Source organism: Urocitellus parryii, chromosome 8 (genome assembly GCF_045843805.1).
Source record: "Urocitellus parryii isolate mUroPar1 chromosome 8, mUroPar1.hap1, whole genome shotgun sequence".
Taxonomy (NCBI): domain Eukaryota; kingdom Metazoa; phylum Chordata; class Mammalia; order Rodentia; family Sciuridae; genus Urocitellus; species Urocitellus parryii.
This window is the reverse complement of record NC_135538.1, coordinates 118958646-118976798: the sequence shown is the minus strand read 5'-3', so window position 1 is coordinate 118976798 and position 18153 is coordinate 118958646. Positions and strand designations below refer to the sequence as shown.

The window sequence follows — 18153 nt, the reverse complement described above, 5'->3', positions numbered from 1 at the left end:
TCATGAGCCAGTGGAGGATCTGGAGTGGTCTAAAGGGAAAAGGGAAAGGACTCAGGAAAAACAGAGCAGAGGGTACAGTTTGGGAAAAATAGATAGGGAGACCACTCTGGGCACTGTCTCATTAAAGAAATGAGAGGGGACTGGAGAAATGCTCTTCAGAGGAAGGGGAGCCAGAGAGAGATCATTCTGGGAAACCAGGAGATGGGGAGTCATAAGGAGAGAGGCTCTGGCTAAGGCAGGTGGGGAGGAAGGACAGCCACAGAGTGAGCCTCAGTGCAGCAGCCAGAGGCCAAGGCCAGCCAAGGAAGTGAGGAAAACCAGGGTCAGGGTGGGCGTGGGCCGGGGGGCTGGGCTATTGCAGTTGTCTTTGCTGCAGCAGGTGGTATTATAGTTCAGGCCCAGCTTGTGGTTGGTTTGGTTGAAGGCCTCCCGACAGGGCTCTTCTGGTGTGCCACAGCGCAGGTTGGAGAAAACCCACATCTTCCCTAGAGGCAGGAGTGGAGTGGGCAGGGAGATCAGCTAGGATTGGCACCTGGCACACCTATGCCCACTCCCCACCATGTACACCCACCCAGGCTTCCTTCCTTTGCAAATTTGCCCAGCCCTGCCCTTTATCTCTTCTCAGCCTATTTTACTCCTCTACCTCCTTATTGTGAACCCCAATCCTGATTGGCCATGAGGTCTTTGGGCCTGTTTTATCTCTCTTGAGAGTATTTAGTCAATTTGACACTAACACCAACATCATAGGACTGTCATGAACATTCATTGAAACAGAGCACATAAAGACATAGCTGGGCACAGTGGCACATTCCTATAATCCCAAGTCACTGGGAGTTTGAGACCAGCCTCGGCAACTTAGCAAAACCTATCTAAAAAAAAAAAAAAAAAAAAAAAAGGAAAGTCAGGGAGGTGGGAAGCACTGGATGTAGCTCAGTGGTAAAGTACCCATTACCACACACGCACACACAAAAAAGCCCAGTGCCTGGTATATAATCATTTTGGCCAAATGTCATCATTGCTATAATTCTCTGTTCCATCTTAGTCTTAGCCCTGGTTGGGTCTCAGTCCCAGACAGAGTGTCCCACTTGTCCCTCTTCCACTATAGAGGCAGATATTACCGAGGTACACATTTGTTGTTAGGCACTGGTGTCCTGGCTCCAGACGGCAGGACTGCCGGTCCACGCAGCCCAGCACAGGGACTTTGTAGCAGGAGTGACAGCGGATATCAGCTGGGGAGAAACAAGTCAGGCTGAGGCATGGGGTGTCTAAGCTACCTGGGGGTAAGCTGAACTGGTAATGGGGGTGTAGAAGAGCCTATTAAATAGGTGCACTGATCTGTTTGGTCCATGGGACAGAGCAGGTGAGTGATGCGGTGAAAGTGGAAAGTGGGTGACAGGTAAGGGTGGAGTTGTTCTTTGTGAAAGGCTCACACCCTAAATATCTTCCTCCACCACACCCCATTTGGGATGAGTCAAGAGGAGCACAACTACCAACAAAAACATGCGTCTGGGGACAGCTGGGATAAGAGGAAACTGTGGGGAAGGAATGGGGAAAGGAGGGAGAGGATAGAGACTTGAAATAGGAAGAAATATGAAGAATAAAAATGATGGGATTATGATGCCTTCAGAAATGGCTTGGAACTGGAGGCTTCAAGAAAGCCACCTGTGGCCAACTTTAGCAATTTACTCTTCACCTTGTGGGGCAGCCAAGAGTGTGGGTGGAGGAACCAGTCCTGAATGGAGTCCTCTTTACTACAGCTCTCTGGCAGAAGGAATAATACCTGAGAGACATTTCATCAGAATCCTTCTTAGCAGATTACCAGAAGGGAGAGGGTGGGTACAGAAGATGGCACCCCCAGTGTTCCTGCTTCAGCTAATTCAAGGCATGGGCATGCAAGATTTGGCAAAGGAGAGGTCAGTCCAAGAGTGGAGAGCCTGGAAATAAAACCCACCTCACTCTAGGGGTGAGTGGCCCTGGCATCCCCTCCCTAGGAGCTTTGGGGAAACTCCCTGGTTCCCCAGAAGGCTTTAAGAAGTTACTGAAACCACCCAGAAAGCCTGTGTCCCTGGTAGGGGTGAGAATATGTAGCTCAGGGAGGAACAAGGATACACTAGGAAGAGCCACAGCTGAGTACCTAAGTCCAGGGTGGAGTAGATGGAGAGGGTGAGGTCTGAAAGAAGCCTGGATCTGGAGGCTTAAGTCTGAAGACACATCCCGCTGTCTACAGGAGGTGAGAGAAGGCAGTAAGATGGGTCCAGGAGAATTGTGGATTGAAATGGGGCAAGCCAGGGAACTAGATATCAGAGTTTCCAAGAAGTGGGCACCTTGGAGTGAGGAAGAGACCTGGAGCCCTTGCAGGTGAGAAAAGTGGGACTTTCTTGGGGATGAGGAGGAATATGATGACGGAGACCTGGGTCCTTGAGAAATTGTGCAAGGAGCCTGTAACAGAGAGATCTGGTCCTGGAAACATAGGAGAGCTGAGCCAGTTGGGGCTGAGGGTTTTTGGGATCATGACTAATGGGTGGTACAGGCAGGGCAGGGAGGTTGAGGTCCTGACAGGTGAACCAGGTTCTTGGGGGCCACAGGTACTTACCTGAGACCCAGCAGAGCAGAGCAGACAGGGTGAGCAGAAGAAGGCCTTTCATGGTGAGGGTCCCAAGAATGGTAGTAGTCACAGCCGTGGTCAAGAGTAGATTTTCAGGGATCCTGCTCTGGGAGTTGAACGGCCTTTTTGGAATTTATAATCCCAAGGCCCCTCCCTTCTCTGCCTCTGCTGGCACCTCCCTTCCTATTTACACTGTGCTGACCAGAGAAAAAGACTAAGGATGGGGAGAGGCTGAGCAGACCTGGCTGGGGAATGGGGATGGGTGAGAGGGAAGGGGAAGGGGAAGTGCCACTGGTGGCCAACTCCATTTTGGTTCCTGGTTTCAGGATGCCCGGCTGAAAGCCCTGTCTAGTCCTCTGAAGGAGAGTCACCAAAAGGCCTCTATGATTTACAATGACCATAGTGGCAGCTTCTGCTAGTTCTTAGGAAACGATAGAATGTGGCCCAAGCTGGATTGCCGAATTTGGGTCCTTGGGGGGCACTGGCCAGGATGCAGGCAGAAATTAAAGATGGAAGGGATTGAATTAATCTTTACTCAACCCTCATTTGGTCTTTCCCACCCCAGCCCAACCACAGGATGAAGGGTTTGTGACATCATGGAGGGTTTCTGTGATGTCCTGGGGATAGGGGAACTGAGGCTGCCCACCTTCTAAAGAGTTGCTGCTTCAGGCCCCCTAAAGGTTTGAGGGACCTCACCCCTCCACATGGGCTTGATGTGATCTTGATGGCTCCAATCCAGTGAAGGCTGCTGGAGTAACAGGTGTGGGGCATTTGCATCTGCTCCTAAAGGCCTCCCCAGTCAAAACTTGTGGACTTGGGTGGGGTACTGCAGGCGGGGAAGGACAGCGTGGGCACAGAAAGGTGAGGTAGAAGCTAAAATAAGAACAGAAGTAGTAAAAATAATGGTGAGCACTTAGTGTTCCTATGTCCATCATTGCTTTAGTTGTTTTACAGGTATTACTTTAGTTCTCACAATGCTGTATGAAATAGGTGTGTTCATCTTCATTTACAGATGAGCAAAGAGACAGCAGTTAAGCTACTTGCCCACATCCAACAGTTCATAGATGGCAAAGTCAACATATGAACTCAGGACAGTGGAGCTCCAGAATTTGTCCCAGCTATCACTCTGCTGGAGGAGTTAAGTAGGCAGGAGTGCTGTGTTAACAGCCTATTACAAATTTTAAGTGGGCACTGTTTTAGGGCTGTGAGTTTGCCTGTGAGGATTCCTAAAGAGATGGAAGAATTGGTGGCCCCGCCCCTGCTCTTATCAGAGCCCCCAGTCCCGAGATACCTCAGTCCCTGTCCCCAGACTTCCCTCCGGTCTTCCTGCTGATTCACTTGCTGCCTCTCCCCACCTCACCCCAGCCATGGCCCTGGTTCTGCAGCTACTGCCTCTGCTGCTTTCGAGGGCCCACGGGGACCCGGGGGGTAAGCAATTCCGGGGAAAGTTGTGATGGTGAGGAAAGACTGAGGCAGGGGAAGGGAACACCTGAGGAGTCGCGAGTGTGTGAGAAGATCCAAAATGGTGGAAGGGCAGAGTGAAAAAAAGAGATGGGGTGGGGACAGTGTCATCGACCTGCCCCATGGACTTGTCCTAACCACCGTCCCCCGCCTCCCCTAGCATCTCTGGATGGACGCCCTGGAGACCGGGTGAATCTTTCCTGCGTGGGGGTCTCACACCCCATCCGCTGGGCTTGGGCGCCTAGTTTCCCAGCTTGCAAAGGTCTGTCCAAGGGACGTCGCCCGATCCTGTGGGCATCGTCCAGTGGGATCCCCACTGTGCCTCCACTCCTGCCCTTCGCTGGCCGCCTACGCTCTCTGGACCCTGGTATCCGGCGGCTGGAGCTGCTCTTGAGTGCGGGGGACTCGGGCACATTTTTCTGCAGGGGACGCCATGAGGACGAGAGTCGTACGGTGCTTCACGTGCTGGGCGATAGGGCAGATTGCAGAGCCCAGGGGCCTACGAACGGTAGGTGGAGATCAACACGTACGGTGGAGTTAACTCGGACACACTCTGGGGAGAGGGATGGAAGCTTTGCTGAGCGACAGAGCTAGCTCTCTGTGGTCGTACTCCTGACGTCTGCATCCCTCCCCGCCACGCTGTTTCCCTAGGGTCGCTGTATCCCCAAGTCCTGGTCCCGTTGCTGGGCGCTGGTCTGGTGCTAGGACTGGGAGCGTTGGGCGTGGTCTGGTGGTTTCGCAGGTGAGCACCAGGGGCGGGGCCTGGTTTAATAGGGCTTGACCAGAGGCGGCAGGGGCGAAACGTGAATTTTCGCAAAGAAAAGAGCTAGATCTGGAGATCCAGGCATGGTTTGGAGAACGCAAGAGGTCAACACTTGGGAGCGAGGCCAGAGGCTGGTGTACCAGGCGGGGCATGACTAGAGGAGTGAAGCTAGATGCGCCACAGGATCGGAGTGTGGGCAGCACTTTTTGTGTGGGAGGGGCCTAAGTTGTTTTGCTGGTCAGAGTGAGCAAGTTGCAAGGTTGTCGTTGGCGCCGCCTGCGGCCAAGGAGAACCAGCGCAACAAGACTGGTGACTATTAAAGACTCTTATACTCCTTTACAGGCGCTCGCCCCCGCCTCCGCTTCCACCACTCCCCACATTTGGTAAGACTAACTCCTCCCCATTTTTCCTCTCCTACTGGTACAGTCCCCTCCCCTCAATTCCTGAGTTGGGCCCCTGTTGGGAGCAGACAAGTTGGTCACCTTCTCTCCATCCTTCAGCTCTGTCCCCCCCATATAGCTCCTTTGATGAAAGCCGAGCCCCACAGACCCATGGAGGAGGAGGAGCCCAAGATTCCAGGGGACCTGGACCAGGAGCCGGTAAGGACTTGGGAATGGGGACGGAATCCCCCAGGAAAGTGGACCAAGAGGTAGGTCTGAATCTCAAGGGAGTCAGACTGCTGAGATCATCCTTCCTTCCTCCCTTGCCTCCTTCAGAGCCTGCTCTACGCTGATCTGGACCATAGAGCCCTCAGGAGACCCCGCCGGCTGTCCACAGTAGTCCCTGCTGATGCATCCACTATCTATGCAGTTGTAGTTTGAAGGGAAGCCCTCACTCCAAATCTGTGTAGTTGGGGGCTTCCACCCCTCCATAATTCCCACCCTCTTGATCTCTCACCTAGAGGAAGGCATCATGGGATGGAAATGAGCATGTCTAGGAGTCTGAAGGCCTGGGTTCTGGGCTATATCTACTGCTGATCTTGCTCCTTCAGTTACTCTCATCTTTCCTATAGCTTCCATGTCTCCTTCGCCCCTGATGTCCTCTCTAAACCTGAATCAAACCCTGTCTCGATATCTTAGTTAACTTCCCAAAAATTGTCCTATCTCTTCCCTTCAGAATCAAGCCTTTGAACCAGGAGCATACATCTGCTTTTCTTCACTTTCTTTTTCTTCTGTCTCCACTACTTATCTGCTGAAATTGCTTATCTACTCTCCACAAGTTTGCCAGTGATGTTCTGATGTCCTAGGCTATGTTTTTCAACACTCATTTGGCATGGCCTTTGATCACCCCCTTCTTTAAGTTATTTTACTTTGCTGCTCTTATCTTCCTCTAGATTATTTTTCTTTGCTTTCTATCCCCATGGTATTCTCTACCATTCTAGGTTTGTCCCTTTCTTCCCCGTACCCCTCTTCTGGAAATCTCTATCTGCAGGTAATTCTCAGCCTGCACCTCTAGAAAGACACTTAGAACTCTCTGCATCCCAGATCTAGGACATCCTGCCTGGCTGACCCCAGGCATTTTGCACAGTGTATCAAGCACAATTTATTGTTTACATTCTCTCTTGATCAACCCAGTTGACCAAGCCAGAAACCTGGAGTCATATGACCTCATTTCTCATTTCCACACAATGAGCCATGAAGTCTTGTCTATCTTAAGGGCACTGTCAAATCTTTTTTCCATGTCTAGTGCTGTCACCAGAATGTAATCTCCTCATTTCGTTCCTGGGTTATCCATAACTCATACTTCTGCTTTGCCCTCCTCTGAAGCCAGAGATCCTCTTCAAGTACTAACTTGCTCCTGACATCCCTTATTTTTAAACTGTGGTATTTTTCTCCTTAAGCTTCAGCTCTGGGTCATGGACCTATGCTTTTTTAAAAAAATATTTTTGTAGTTGTAGATGGACAGCATGCCTTTATTTTATTTGTTTATTTTTTAATGTAATGCTAAAGATTGAACCCAGAGCCTCACAGTGCTAGGCAATCACTCTGCCACTGAGCTACAGCCTCAGCCCTGGACCTTGGCTTTTGATACAAGGTGATATAGCACTCTCTGGCTTATCTGTCATTCCATGTGCACGCAACATGCCAGCCTTAGAAAAAAATCTCCCCAGCCATCCAAAATGCCTCTGTCCAGAGTAATTCCTTCTTCCCGGATTACCCTTTTTTTCTCCTCTCCACTACCTGCCTAGCTAATTCTTATTTATCCTCAGGACTCAGTTTATGTTGCCTTTTCTGAGAAGTTGTTCCTGAACCTCCTTGCCCTTTGCAGCACACACTTTGATACCTTACAGAGTCCTTTATTTTTCTCATAGAAAGAAACAGCCTCCTGTGAATTATTACATTACTATCTATATTTCAATTTGTAAGAAATGTTCATGTACTGTAAGTTCCCTGACATCTGGAGACTGACCCTTTTGATATCACTGCTAAGCCTCAGTAAATGAGTGAATGAAAATGATTGTCTCTGAAAATGTCATTTTTTCTTCTCTATCAAGTAAAGGTGGACTGTTAATCTACCAGTGTCTGAATCATCTGACATTTAGAGATAGTCAGAGAGTGATCCACCCACACACTCCCTTTTCTGCCCTGGACAGACTGTGCACAATACAAATTCTGTTTTACCCATCTTCTGCCCAAGCACCTAGGACAGGGTTGGGCAATGAGTAACTGCTTAACAAGGGTTTTTTGAATGAAAGAGTTCTCTTTTCCAGCACTGACCCCAGCTCAGGTTTCAGTCCCGCCCCATCCCTTTGCCCCAGGAAGACATCAGCCACAGCACAATCTAAAAGGCCAATTCTATTTTATTGGTTCTGAGAGAGGACTCACCCAGTGGCTCCTATACTTTTCCCTACACTATGTCCCATCCCACCCCATCTTGAGGCCCTTTCCTGCTACTACCTACTTATCATCTATCTAATCCTCCTTCCCCTTCTATTATTATTATTTATTATTATTGGGTTTTTTGGGGGGTGGGGCAGTACTGAGGATTGAACCCAGGGATGCTCTACCTCTGAGCTAAATCCCCAGCCATTTTTATTTTATTTTGAGACAGGGCTTTGCTAAATTGCTGAGGCTGGCTTCAAACTTGTGATCCTCCTGCCTCAGCCTTCCGAGTCTCTGAGATTACAGGTGTGTGCCACCATGCCCAGCTCTCCTTCCCCTTCTAATTCCTATTTTGCTGGCCACCCAGAATCCCAAGCCAGACCCTCAACTGTGGGGGCGTGTGCTGAGCACCAGGCAAAGGGAGCTGAGCCCAGCACCAGCCTTTTCCAGTTCTGAGCAGGATACAGGTACAAGGGTGACATCAGAGAGCTTCTGCAGTGCCTGCAGGGACAATACAGAGAAGGGAGTAAAACCTTAAGTCTAGAGTCACCCTTGTCCAGCCACCTTATAGTGGCTCCACCCAGGTTTCTAGGTAAGATACCCCTCCTTCCTCCCACTGGGAAAAATTCTTCTTTTATTGGTTGTTGTTGGTAGTGGGCAGTGGTGGTGGAGCTCATACCCCTCTCACCTCCTGGCTGTTAGGCAAGTCCCCACCTCCACGATGCAGGAGGAAAGGGAGTGCACCAGGCAACCCAGGACGCAGAAAGAGACAGTCAGCAGCTGCGTCATCTGGGAGAGTCAGAGAGGCATATGGGTGATCTGTCAGCACTGCCATTGCCTGAGAGAAAGGAAAGAGGAAGTGTTTAAGTATCAGAGCTTTTCCACAATTGAATTTGCCTATCCTACCACAAACTAAGGGCCCTATTAAGGACTTGGGACAGTTCTATTTGTGGAATAATAGTGACAGCAAGTACATAGTCCTTACTATGTCACACAGTGTTCTAATATGTCAGACAGTGTTCTGCTAATTTCCATCTTGTACTCTTTACTCAGATGCAGTCCTTTTCACCTGTAACCCTCTTTTGCCCTTCTCCAGCTCCCACCTGTCTGTCCCATCCATTCTACAAATCCGTTTAAATATCACCTTTGAGGAGTTTCCTAAAACTCTGGAAGAGCAAGTTAATCATCCCTGTTCCCAGTCTCCCTGCTCCGTGCCAGCTATTGTTATGTATTCCACCTGTTTACTTGGGTGATCTTTCACACTTAGATGGACAGCTTGGTGAAGGCTAGGGTTGGAGCTCCCGCCTCCCGAGTTTGGAGCCACGCCCATGGTCGTTGGCCACACCCCACCCCGCCCCTCCTCACCCTGACAGCTTTTTGGGCAGCGTCGCTGCTGCCTGCTACCACAGTGCGGGGTCCCCCCATGCCACAGAGGCCACGCAGGTGAGAAGGGCCAGAGACCGGCACAGTAGAGACGGCGAAGTCCTGTGGAGAGCAAAGGCGAGGGTATTCAGGGTCGTGGGAGGGGTGAGAGGGGATACCCTCAAACATAAGCTGCTCCCAGGCTTCTTCCTCCTCCTCACGGAGTCCTCAGGCTACCGGGACTCCTGCCTGCGCCCCACTCCCTCCCAAGGCTGGTACCGCTCCTCACCCGGAATGTGTCCGCCACTATCTCAGCTCCTCGGTGATTGGTCCACTTGGAGAGGCCTACAAAAAACTCCCGGCCTGAACCCCCGGGAAGGCCACAAAGGTTTGATGACCTGAGTGAGTTGAAAACAAGGCGCGAGACATCCTAGGTCTCCCAAACTGCTTCCCTGTGCCAAGACCCCAGCCTCACCCGTGAAGAGAACGTCAGTGCCATCCAGAGTTGCGTTCTCATCCCCCATCTCCACAATTCGGAGACCCAAGTCCTGAAGGGCTTTGCGGACTCCATCAACCTTAGGGCAAGAGAAGAGTGCCGGCTCAGACACCCCAACTCCCAATTCTTTTCCCAAACTCGGACATCCAACTCCTCTCGTCCTTCCCCTTACACACCCACCCTGGCGCTCACCTCAGGTCTACGAGCCGGGCTCCAGGGCCGCGTGATTAGGGCCGTATCGCCTTGAATCACGGCTGTATCACCAATCAGCGGTCCTAGCGGCAGCGATTCCTCCGGAGGCAGTTCTAACAGCTGTAGCCCCAGTCGCTGCCTCAGTTTACCCCCCAGCACCCCATGCTCCCTTTGAGCTTTGGCTAGGTCCAGAGCTGGAAGGCCAGCCCCTGCACTCTCCCCCGACGCCAGGCTCTCGGGGACACCCCGGATCAGGGCATGGGAGCAGCGACCCAGCCCCTCCCCCGGCGTCCCCATCCCATCCACACAAACGCCCTTTCCGGCCAAGCTGATTTCTGTTTTCTTTTTACTTCACCTGTCTGGAAGAAGAAACAGGGGGAAGCACAGAAAGAGGCATGAAGAGAAGGTCGTAGGGGCGAATAAGAGAGCCTGATTAATGGTGATTAAGAGGGTCTTCCTCCTGCCATCTCGGTGCCCCTCCCACTCCTCCCCACCCCCTCCAGACCTTTCTCTTCGGTGGACCCTGCTCCACACTGCAACCCCATGAGTCTGCTTCTTTAAGAGGAGCCCATGGAACAAGTCTTAAATCCCTAATCTCCAAAACACCTGTTGCCCCTGTTCGGGGGCTTCAAAAGGTCTCTGCTGGGCGCCCCTCTTGGCAGCCGCTAGGATGCGCTCACTCCCCAAAAATGCGGCGGCCCCGCCCCCTTAACCCTCAGCTGCTCGCAGCTGGAGGGACCCGAAGTCTGGCCAGGGACCCACACACAGGGGTAATGGGGCAGGAGGAGAAAGCTGGGGAGTGAATCAGGACCCAGGACATGAAGTCCTTAAGCCCTAAGGGGAAAAAAAGGAAGAGAGAGAAGAATTAAGAGTCCAAGGAGTTAAGCATCCTCTCTCCACCCAGTCCAGTCACGCTGTCCCTGGCGCGACCCAGTATAAACCAGACCTAGTCCCGGAGGACTGGGAGAGGTCTACAACGAAATCCGGGAGGCGGGGAAACGGGGGCGTGGTTCCGGGGCGCGGGCGCCACTCCTGGCCTCAAGACCCGGTACCCCTGTCCATCTTCCACCGAAGTCCACCCCGCCCAGCTCCGACCCAAAAGCCAGCCTCCCGCACACTCCTTTCGGTACTGGCACAGGCCCGGTATCCCCAAATACCAGCTACGGTCCAGTGGTCACCCACCTCCCCAGACTCACCTTCAGTGGTCACTCCTGCTGCACTGTGATCTCGGCTGGGGCCCCACCCCCAGAGGGTAGGGTAGGGATATAAAGGAGTCCTAGTCTTCAAGACAAGAGACTGGGAGCTCTAGCTTTTGAGGGGTCCCTGGGTTGGCGAGTTCACGTCCTACGACGGGGCGGGGGCGCTTGGGTCTGGCGGCTCCCGGGCATTGTCTAAGCGGGACGGGGCGGAGCCTTACAAGGCCACGCCTATTCCGCTCTGCGATGCCGCGCCCATTCCACCAGGACTGAGCCCCCCTTCCCTGAACTCGGCACCGCCCCCCGAGCGCGGACCAGGCCCACCCAGATCTGGCTAGCCCTATCGGCCAGGAAGCAAATGCGGCATGGACCAGAAGACAGCACTGTATTGGACTGGCACTAAAAAAAAGACGGAAGCCCTGGAACAAATATCCCTTTCCTTAATTCCTGGCTTCTGCGCTGAGCTCAAGATCACTGACCCACCCCTAATTTGGTGTCAACTACACTCCAACTCCGTTTTGTGTAAAAACAACACTACATTTTCACTACGTATTTTATTACTGAAATAAGTTGTCCTACCCACTCCACCCCACAATAAAAATCTTACCCTTATTCCCTTCCATCCCCCAAACTCGTCCCCCCCCAGTCCTGCACAAGTGCCCCAGGATTCTCTGTCCACTGGCCATTTTGGAGTGTGTCCATGGGAAGCAACGTGGAAACCGCCCTGGGCCTCTGTAAAGAACATGTACGGGGGTGAGGGAGCCCCAGAAATGGCCTATTTGAGGGCCTTCGCCACTTGTTCATAGGCCAACTCGATCTCTTCATCATCTGGACAGGTGGAGGCGAATTCTTCCCGAGCATAGGCATTGCTCAAGTATCGATGCACTCCCCGAAAGGCCTCAGGGATGGTGAATCCCCTGTACTTCTTACATACCACCTGGAGATGGGAAGTGGAGAGAAACCAAAATGTAAACCCCAGGGAAGACAAGTAAAAAGAGGAATTGCCAGGCACTGTGGCACACACCTGGCTGAGGCAGGAAGATCATAAGTTCAAAGCCAGCCTCAGCAACTTGATGAAACCCTGTCTCTAAATTATTTTTAAAAGGGCTGGGGATATGGTTCAGTGGTTAAGCATCCCTGGATTCAATCGCTGGTACCAAAAAAATAAGTTAATTTAAAAAGGGCCGGGGATGTAGCTCAGTGATTGATCGCCCCTGGGTTAAATCCCTGGTATTAAAGGGGTGGAGGAGAGGAATTAACTTGAATTTCCACAGTGGGTTGTTTTTTTTTTTTTTTTGTCAGTACTGGGGATTGAACCCAGGGACACTACCACTGAGCTACATCTTCAGACCTTTTTATTTTTTTGAGACTGTCTTGCTAAATTGTTGAGGCTGTCCTCAAACCTGTGATCCCTCCCTCCTAAGTTGGGGGGTTGACAGACATGTGCTACTGCACCTGGTTCCAGTGATTTTTGTCTCTATTTTTCATTTGACTTTTAGACATGTATTATTCATAACTTTAATGTTAATATTATGTTCTGTTAGGTTTCATCTCTTAAAAGGCATGGACCGGTTGCCAAACATCTTTTGTCTTTCAATGACTAGTACACAGATTTTCATTACTCAGTTGTATGGCAGACTGACTTTGGGCCCATGTTTTATAAACTATACCACAGCTTTGAGGCTATAATAAAGACATGGGAAGCAGAAGTTTTCAACTTCCTTAAGAGGAAGTGGAGTCTGAAGCTACAAAGAGTTACAGCTTTGCCTTAGGAAAAGCCTGCTTTGTCTATCTGGGGATCTGGCAGTAATGCAGAGATAGGAAGAGACTTTTTGAAAGTAATACCAGAATGTGTTAGTCTTGGCTAAGGCATGTGCACCCATGGCTTGTCTATGGAATGTAATTGTCAAGTCAGCAATGACTGCTGGGGACTAGACTTTGTCACTGGGGTGGGGTCTGCCTTGGTAGCAATCTATGAAAAACATGCTATGAAATAAATCACCTTCAAATTGTTGTCATGGGAAGTGATTGTCATGTGGAAGCCCCTTAGAGAGCCACCCCAGCTACCATCCTCTCCTCCCATAGTGACCATTCACCTGTACTATGTGGAGCTTTGGCAATAGGTTGCAGTCAGCCAGGGTGAGCTCATTGCCATCCAGAAATTTCCTCTGAGAGATGCCTTCATCTTCAGCACTGGTCTCATCCACTTCTTCTGGGAGAGGGGATGTCAAGTAATTGTCTAAAATCTTTAAGGCTTTCAAGAGTCCCTTCTCCAGATCTGTGCAAGAGAGGGAACTGATTAGAATACCAGAAGACTGAGAAAGCCTATCCAAGAAAACCCTGGGGGAGGGGGGGACATAATGCAAGGCCAGTACAAAATAATAATACCAAATATTAATATATAGTAACACAGAGAACAAGCACTTTTCCCCCCTTTTGGTGAGAGGTGCTGGGGATTCAACTGACAGCCTTGAGCATGTTAATGATCTACCACTGAGTTATATCCCCAGCCCCCAAGTCTAAGCCCTTCAGAAACAAAACTCATTTAATTCTCACAGCAACCCAGGAAATAGGTATTATTATCCTCATTTTATAGATCTGGAAATGGATTTACAGAGAGACTAAGTGAACTGTTCAGTCATACAGCTAGCTGGATTTGTGTTCAGGTAGTCTGAGAATGCAGGGAGACAAAGAGGTAAAGCAAAAATGGAAGGCTGAAGAGATTTTTCCAACACCTACTCCATCTTCCTGATAACCTGAACTTCCAAATGTCCTTAATGCCTCTCAACCCTTGGGTGTTTTCCCTTCCCCCAGGACCCAGTCCTCTGGCCTCTGATCCACAAAACTCACTATCATTGAGTGCTGGGTTTGAATTTTTGATATAGGCAGAAAATTTGGCAAATATATCCAGCCCAGCTGTGTTGGACTCAGGATTCAGAGCTGCCAGCTTTGGATACCTGAAAGCCAATGGGAGAAACAAGGTAAGATACCTTCATAGAAGGAGGCTTTGTTATCTATCTCCCCTGCCCCAGCCCCATCACCATCTCTGTATTCTATTTTTTCAAACTCTCAGTTCTCCAGAGTCTTCCAGTTCCCCCTCTCCCCTTTCCAAGTACTCCTATACCTGGGAGGGCACAGCACTGCCTCCAGAAATTCCTCAATCTTGTTGGTATCTGTGTGTACTTCAGTACCATACAGCAGGAATGGGAGTTGCCCTCCTGGGCACAGTTTCTGCACTGTCTCAGTCCTCCTGGAGAAGAGGCCAGGTATCAGGGTAGGAAAAAGGGGTCAGGGAGAGCCAGAAAGGAGATAGAGAAATGTGGGAAGAGAAAAAGGCTCCACGTGGAGAGGGAAAAGGTTTAAGATGGAAAGACTCAGGTAGGCCTGAGTATGTGTATACACATATACATGCATGTATTCAAGGGGCATTTAGAAAAACAGAAGTAGGCCCACCTCTTGGTGTCAACAGTGGTGACGTTGAAGGTGACTCCCTTGAGCCAGAGCACCATGAACAGTCTCTGGGAGAAGGGGCAGTTTCCAATCTTGGCCCCATCACTGCCAGCCTGAAAAGCAATCCCCATCCTAAGATTAGGTCTGGTGTACCCCACCCCTCCCACGCCTTTTTCTTCACCTCCTACTCGAGAACAGCTATTATCTTCCTAGTTATGCTCTATTCCCCTATTATAAGCTATCAGAGAGATGGCCTAGATCAAATTTAGGGCAGATCAATGGGAAAATTTTGGCAAAGGCAGGCTTCTAGTTTCCAGAGATTAAGCACAAGCAGGAAGAGGCAGAGGGAATGGGTCTTAGAGAACGTGGAGGGTCTAAATCATAGAGAGGGAAGGGTATGGGACTTTGGTGAGGCTAGAATTATAGGCTAGGGCCCTAGATTCCTGAATTGAGTCTAAGGACTCTAAGGATGGAGTGGGGTTTGGAAGCCAGAATTGATTTACTACATCTCCATTCAACCCGTTTCTGACAACTGAGTGGGAACTCAAGGGGTCCTGAGCCTCACTCTAGAGATATGAAGGGCCCTGTAGAGGGGGGCTGCTCTCTAATTGGCAAGTAGTGACCTCATCCCCCAAGGGACACCTCCCCCTGGGCTGAGACTGATTCATCTCTTGGTGTCTCTGGCCTCAGCAGCTTCCTTCCTGCTAAGGAAGTGGGGGCAGGGACAGCAAAGCTAAGGCCTGAGCTGCTAGGGAACCTCTCCAGCCCACTAACGCCCTCATTCCCACTTCTAGATCTCTCCAGTACAAGTCCTCTGGCTACCAATAATTCTTGTATTGGACATAGGGCCAAAATCCATACCAGCATAGCTTCACCCAGGAGTAAAAATAGCCCCAGAGGCCAGCATGAAAGTAAGGTAGGGACCACACCTAAGGGGCGGACCCAGGCTGGAGTTGACTTCCCTGGGGCCCAGGGAGAGGGAATGACTAAGAAACCAGCGAATAAGGAGAGAGAGAGAAACAGGAAAACACAAAGACAGATGAACAAAAGGGAAAAGCAGAGAAAAAGGAGGCAGGAAAGCGGAGGGTGGGGGGAGAATGAACAAACAGGGTGGCACAGACCACCAAGGAGAGGAAGGGAGGGAAGGGCAGAGTCAAGGTCCTGGGGGGGGGGGGCAGAAGGCAATGCTGGAGGGGAGGGGTCCAGACAGACACAAGAAAGGCTGCTGCCTGCGATTTTACCCCCAAATACCATGTTACCAGTCTCTTCATCCACACCCACACAGAAGGGAGAGAGTTGGGGTTGGGGTGAGGCTTTTCCTTCTGCATCTACACGTCCCATATCCAAACCAACTCACTCTCCTCTGATCTCTACTTCGACTGTCTTTGGGTAGCTACTGCCAAACTGTCACCTCCTCACTTCTCTCTTCAGCTCTTTCCATTCAGAGGATATTTGTATCACCCATCATCCCTCCAGCCCTCCTGCTATCCTCTCTCTTCTTTCCACCCCACCAATTCTGGCCGATTTACCTCCTCCACTCCCAAGCCTCCCTAGACACACCCTCTTCTAGAATCCCTCCCTACCCTCTCCCCCCCCCATCTTTCCAGCAGCCATTGTCCCAATAGATGCTCCCCTCTGTTCTCCCCAAGCCCCTCTGGGCTCCAGCAGACCGCTTTCTCTCCTGTCCTTCCATCAGTTCGCACCCCCACCCATCCCAATCTCACGCCTGGAAACTCCTTTTTCTCCACTTTCTTCTCCTTTAGGCTGCTGGAAACTTGTTCTGCTACAAACTTTTCAGGATCGGGTCTAGAAGTTTCATTACCGGCTTACAAGTTGTCTTTCCCTCCCGCCACCTCTCCCCCTCTTCCCAGATTACACGTGGACTTGGGGTTTGGGGTCTGGGAGAGGAGGAATTGGGGAATTTCGACTGCAGCTGGGGAAAAGGCAGGATTGGCTTCCGGGAATTCGGAGGATGGCCAAGGAAAGAGAAGGTGTTCTTACCTTCACGAACAATTCGACCTGGGGTTGTTCTTCAGCCATGGTTGCGTCGGGGACCAGGAAGCGGCCGTCGCTGGGGGAACTGGGAGGGGCCCGGGCCTGGGAAGGCGGGTCTCACAGTCGGGGATTTTCTTCTCCAGACCTAGGGCTGACCGTTCAGCCAACACGAGCCCGATCAGACCCACTTGCTCCACCAAACCGGTGAACCCCACACCTAACTCTTCCAGTTCTGTCCCCTCCGGAGCTGGATCAGGGAGCCGCTGACTCACCGGCCGGCCCCGCCCTGAACCTGGGGAGGGGACAGGAGGGGGCGGGACTGGGCGACCTAGGGACTGGGCGATCTAGGGACTGGGTCCGAAGAGGAGATCCTCGGGTTTCCCAGAAGATCAGGCATTGGGGGTGTTAAGAGGAGTAAGTTGTGAGAAGCCTTTTGTCTCTGTCCTCTCCTGAGCATAGCATTTTTTTTTCTGCCTCAGTTTCCCTGATTCATTAATCAGAAGGGTTATCCACCCTCACACAAGAAACTTGACACTAACAGCTCAGAAATGCTCATAAAAATGGAACTTAGAAAGGAAAGATTCTATATTTTTTCCAGACTCCAGTCTAAATTCTGGGTTTTTAGGACTGTGGTCTGGGAGGAGAACTTGGAAGTGGAAGCTGGGGTTGGGAGTAGGGAGTGGTGAAAGGTAGTACAGTGGATGGGAAAGGAGACCCAGAGGCCTGGTGCTGGGGAAACAGGAAGCTGAACTTTGGGGCTTGAATGGCAAGGGGAGGTGCTCTACTGATAGCCTGGTCAGTTTTAACATTTCCACTTCTGCCTCCCATACTGGGCCCCTTCCTGTGCCCCTTGCCCTCTTCTCACTGGTAGGTTGTCTTGAAGATGGGGTGTTGGAGTGGGCTTATCCTGGCACTAGGCTGGCTGCACTTTCCTCCGGTTGGTGGAATGGTAGCTGGTCCTTTCATAGGGAAAAAGCAAGTCAGAATAATGTGAAGTGGGGCTGGGTAGTATGTAGTTCAATGGCAGAGTACTTGTTTAGCATGCATAGCGCCTTGGGTTCAGTTTCTAGCACTGCAAAAACAAACAAAATCCAAAATAGTGTGAGTGGAGTCCTAGAGACATCTAAATGAATAAGTAGGGCGGACAGAAAAAGAGTTACTCTCTCCCTCCTTGGTAACCTTGATTTGGGTTGTACTTTCAAACTCTTTATGACCTTCTGAAAAAGTCTCAAAATATGTCCCCCAAACAGCATATATTCCACTCTCAACACCCTGAATTTCTCTCCTGTCTCTTCTCTTTCCTTCTCACATCTTCTCTGCCCAACAAAAGAAAACCTGAAAACATGGTAGACTGCAAAGACATGGAAGCAAAACAGGGTTTTGGACCTTAAAGGTAGAGATTGGGGAAGGAGTGGGGTGGAGTGATATGATATGCCACTGGAAACCAGCAGTTAGTGGTTTCCTCTTGTGCTTCCTCTTCTGTGGGTTTCTTCTCCCTGAGGGAAGGATCATCTCTCTCCACCCCAGAAAGATGCAGCATATTTGGTGTTTGCTCACTTGAATTACAACATCCTATGAGGATGCAGAATGATTCCATAAATGGTGTGTGTGTGTGTGTGTGTGTGTGTGTGTGTGTGTGTGTGTGTATGAGAGAGAGAGAGAGAGAGAGAGAGAGAGAGAGAGAGAGAGAGAATATCCCCTTCTTAGTGACCCTCAAAATCTGCACACAGGACCCCTTCCTATTGATGGGATCTGGGGGTGGTTATCAAAGAAGCCTTATTTCCCAGGGTCCTCTCCTGCTTTCACTGATG

General features: G+C 50.7%; 4 protein-coding genes across 10 annotated transcripts; 1 reads left to right on the top strand and 3 right to left on the bottom strand.

Annotated features, from left to right (window-relative positions):
- Positions 1 to 270: 270 nt before the first annotated feature.
- On the bottom strand, positions 271 to 3318 carry Ly6g6c (lymphocyte antigen 6 family member G6C). Its single transcript, XM_026415432.2, has 4 exons — positions 3252 to 3318; positions 2594 to 2711; positions 1119 to 1229; positions 271 to 485 (listed from the first exon to the last, which is right to left on the bottom strand). Exons 2-4 carry the CDS (start codon positions 2643 to 2645, stop codon positions 271 to 273), a joined length of 378 nt encoding a protein of 125 aa, XP_026271217.1. The 5' UTR covers positions 2646 to 2711; positions 3252 to 3318.
- A 654-nt stretch (positions 3319 to 3972) lies between these two features.
- On the top strand, positions 3973 to 5650 carry Mpig6b (megakaryocyte and platelet inhibitory receptor G6b). Of its 6 annotated transcripts, none has more exons than XM_026415409.2 (6): positions 3973 to 4033; positions 4227 to 4574; positions 4718 to 4808; positions 5172 to 5212; positions 5349 to 5428; positions 5546 to 5650. In XM_026415409.2, exons 1-6 carry the CDS (start codon positions 3973 to 3975, stop codon positions 5648 to 5650), a joined length of 726 nt encoding a protein of 241 aa, XP_026271194.2. The 6 variants fall into 6 exon arrangements, with proteins under 6 accessions (XP_026271194.2, XP_026271195.2, XP_026271196.2 ...); XM_026415410.2 differs by having other exon boundaries at positions 5330 to 5428; positions 5546 to 5562; XM_026415411.2 differs by lacking the exon at positions 4718 to 4808 and having other exon boundaries at positions 5330 to 5428.
- A 1967-nt stretch (positions 5651 to 7617) lies between these two features.
- Ddah2 (DDAH family member 2, ADMA-independent) lies at positions 7618 to 11093 on the bottom strand. 2 transcript variants are annotated; one of them, XM_026415382.2, is made up of 7 exons: positions 10898 to 11093; positions 9702 to 10060; positions 9489 to 9588; positions 9303 to 9376; positions 9017 to 9136; positions 8340 to 8489; positions 7618 to 8152 (listed from the first exon to the last, which is right to left on the bottom strand). In XM_026415382.2, exons 2-7 carry the CDS (start codon positions 9996 to 9998, stop codon positions 8036 to 8038), a joined length of 858 nt encoding a protein of 285 aa, XP_026271167.1. In that variant the 5' UTR covers positions 9999 to 10060; positions 10898 to 11093; the 3' UTR covers positions 7618 to 8035. The 2 variants fall into 2 exon arrangements, with proteins under 2 accessions (XP_026271167.1, XP_026271169.1); XM_026415384.2 differs by lacking the exon at positions 10898 to 11093 and adding an exon at positions 10207 to 10741.
- A 372-nt stretch (positions 11094 to 11465) lies between these two features.
- Clic1 (chloride intracellular channel 1) lies at positions 11466 to 16610 on the bottom strand. The gene is made up of 6 exons (XM_026415379.2): positions 16349 to 16610; positions 14351 to 14460; positions 14022 to 14147; positions 13748 to 13854; positions 12994 to 13175; positions 11466 to 11834 (listed from the first exon to the last, which is right to left on the bottom strand). Exons 1-6 carry the CDS (start codon positions 16385 to 16387, stop codon positions 11673 to 11675), a joined length of 726 nt encoding a protein of 241 aa, XP_026271164.1. The 5' UTR covers positions 16388 to 16610; the 3' UTR covers positions 11466 to 11672.
- Positions 16611 to 18153: the final 1543 nt, after the last annotated feature.

Excerpts from the sequence above, each read along its gene's own strand:
- Ly6g6c (XM_026415432.2), bottom strand. The coding sequence starts at position 2,645 with ATGAAAGGCCTTCTTCTGCTCACCCTGTCTGCTCTGCTCTGCTGGGTC. Across the intron at positions 1,230-2,593 it reads TCTGCTCTGCTGGGTCTCAG|CTGATATCCGCTGTCACTCC; the intron begins GTAAGTACCTGT and ends GTTTCTCCCCAG. Across the intron at positions 486-1,118 it reads AACAACAAATGTGTACCTCG|GGAAGATGTGGGTTTTCTCC; the intron begins GTAATATCTGCC and ends TCCTGCCTCTAG.
- Mpig6b (XM_026415409.2), top strand. The coding sequence starts at position 3,973 with ATGGCCCTGGTTCTGCAGCTACTGCCTCTGCTGCTTTCGAGGGCCCAC. Across the intron at positions 4,809-5,171 it reads GTGGTCTGGTGGTTTCGCAG|GCGCTCGCCCCCGCCTCCGC; the intron begins GTGAGCACCAGG and ends ACTCCTTTACAG. Across the intron at positions 5,213-5,348 it reads TCCACCACTCCCCACATTTG|CTCCTTTGATGAAAGCCGAG; the intron begins GTAAGACTAACT and ends CCCCCCATATAG.
- Ddah2 (XM_026415382.2), bottom strand. The coding sequence starts at position 9,998 with ATGGGGACGCCGGGGGAGGGGCTGGGTCGCTGCTCCCATGCCCTGATC. Across the intron at positions 8,490-9,016 it reads CTGCCCAAAAAGCTGTCAGG|GCAATGGCAGTGCTGACAGA; the intron begins GTGAGGAGGGGC and ends CCTTTCTCTCAG. Across the intron at positions 8,153-8,339 it reads ACTTGCCTAACAGCCAGGAG|GCACTGCAGAAGCTCTCTGA; the intron begins GTGAGAGGGGTA and ends TTGTCCCTGCAG.
- Clic1 (XM_026415379.2), bottom strand. The coding sequence starts at position 16,387 with ATGGCTGAAGAACAACCCCAGGTCGAATTGTTCGTGAAG. Across the intron at positions 13,855-14,021 it reads GCAGTGCTGTGCCCTCCCAG|GTATCCAAAGCTGGCAGCTC; the intron begins GTATAGGAGTAC and ends ATTGGCTTTCAG. Across the intron at positions 13,176-13,747 it reads AAACCCAGCACTCAATGATA|ATCTGGAGAAGGGACTCTTG; the intron begins GTGAGTTTTGTG and ends TCTCTTGCACAG.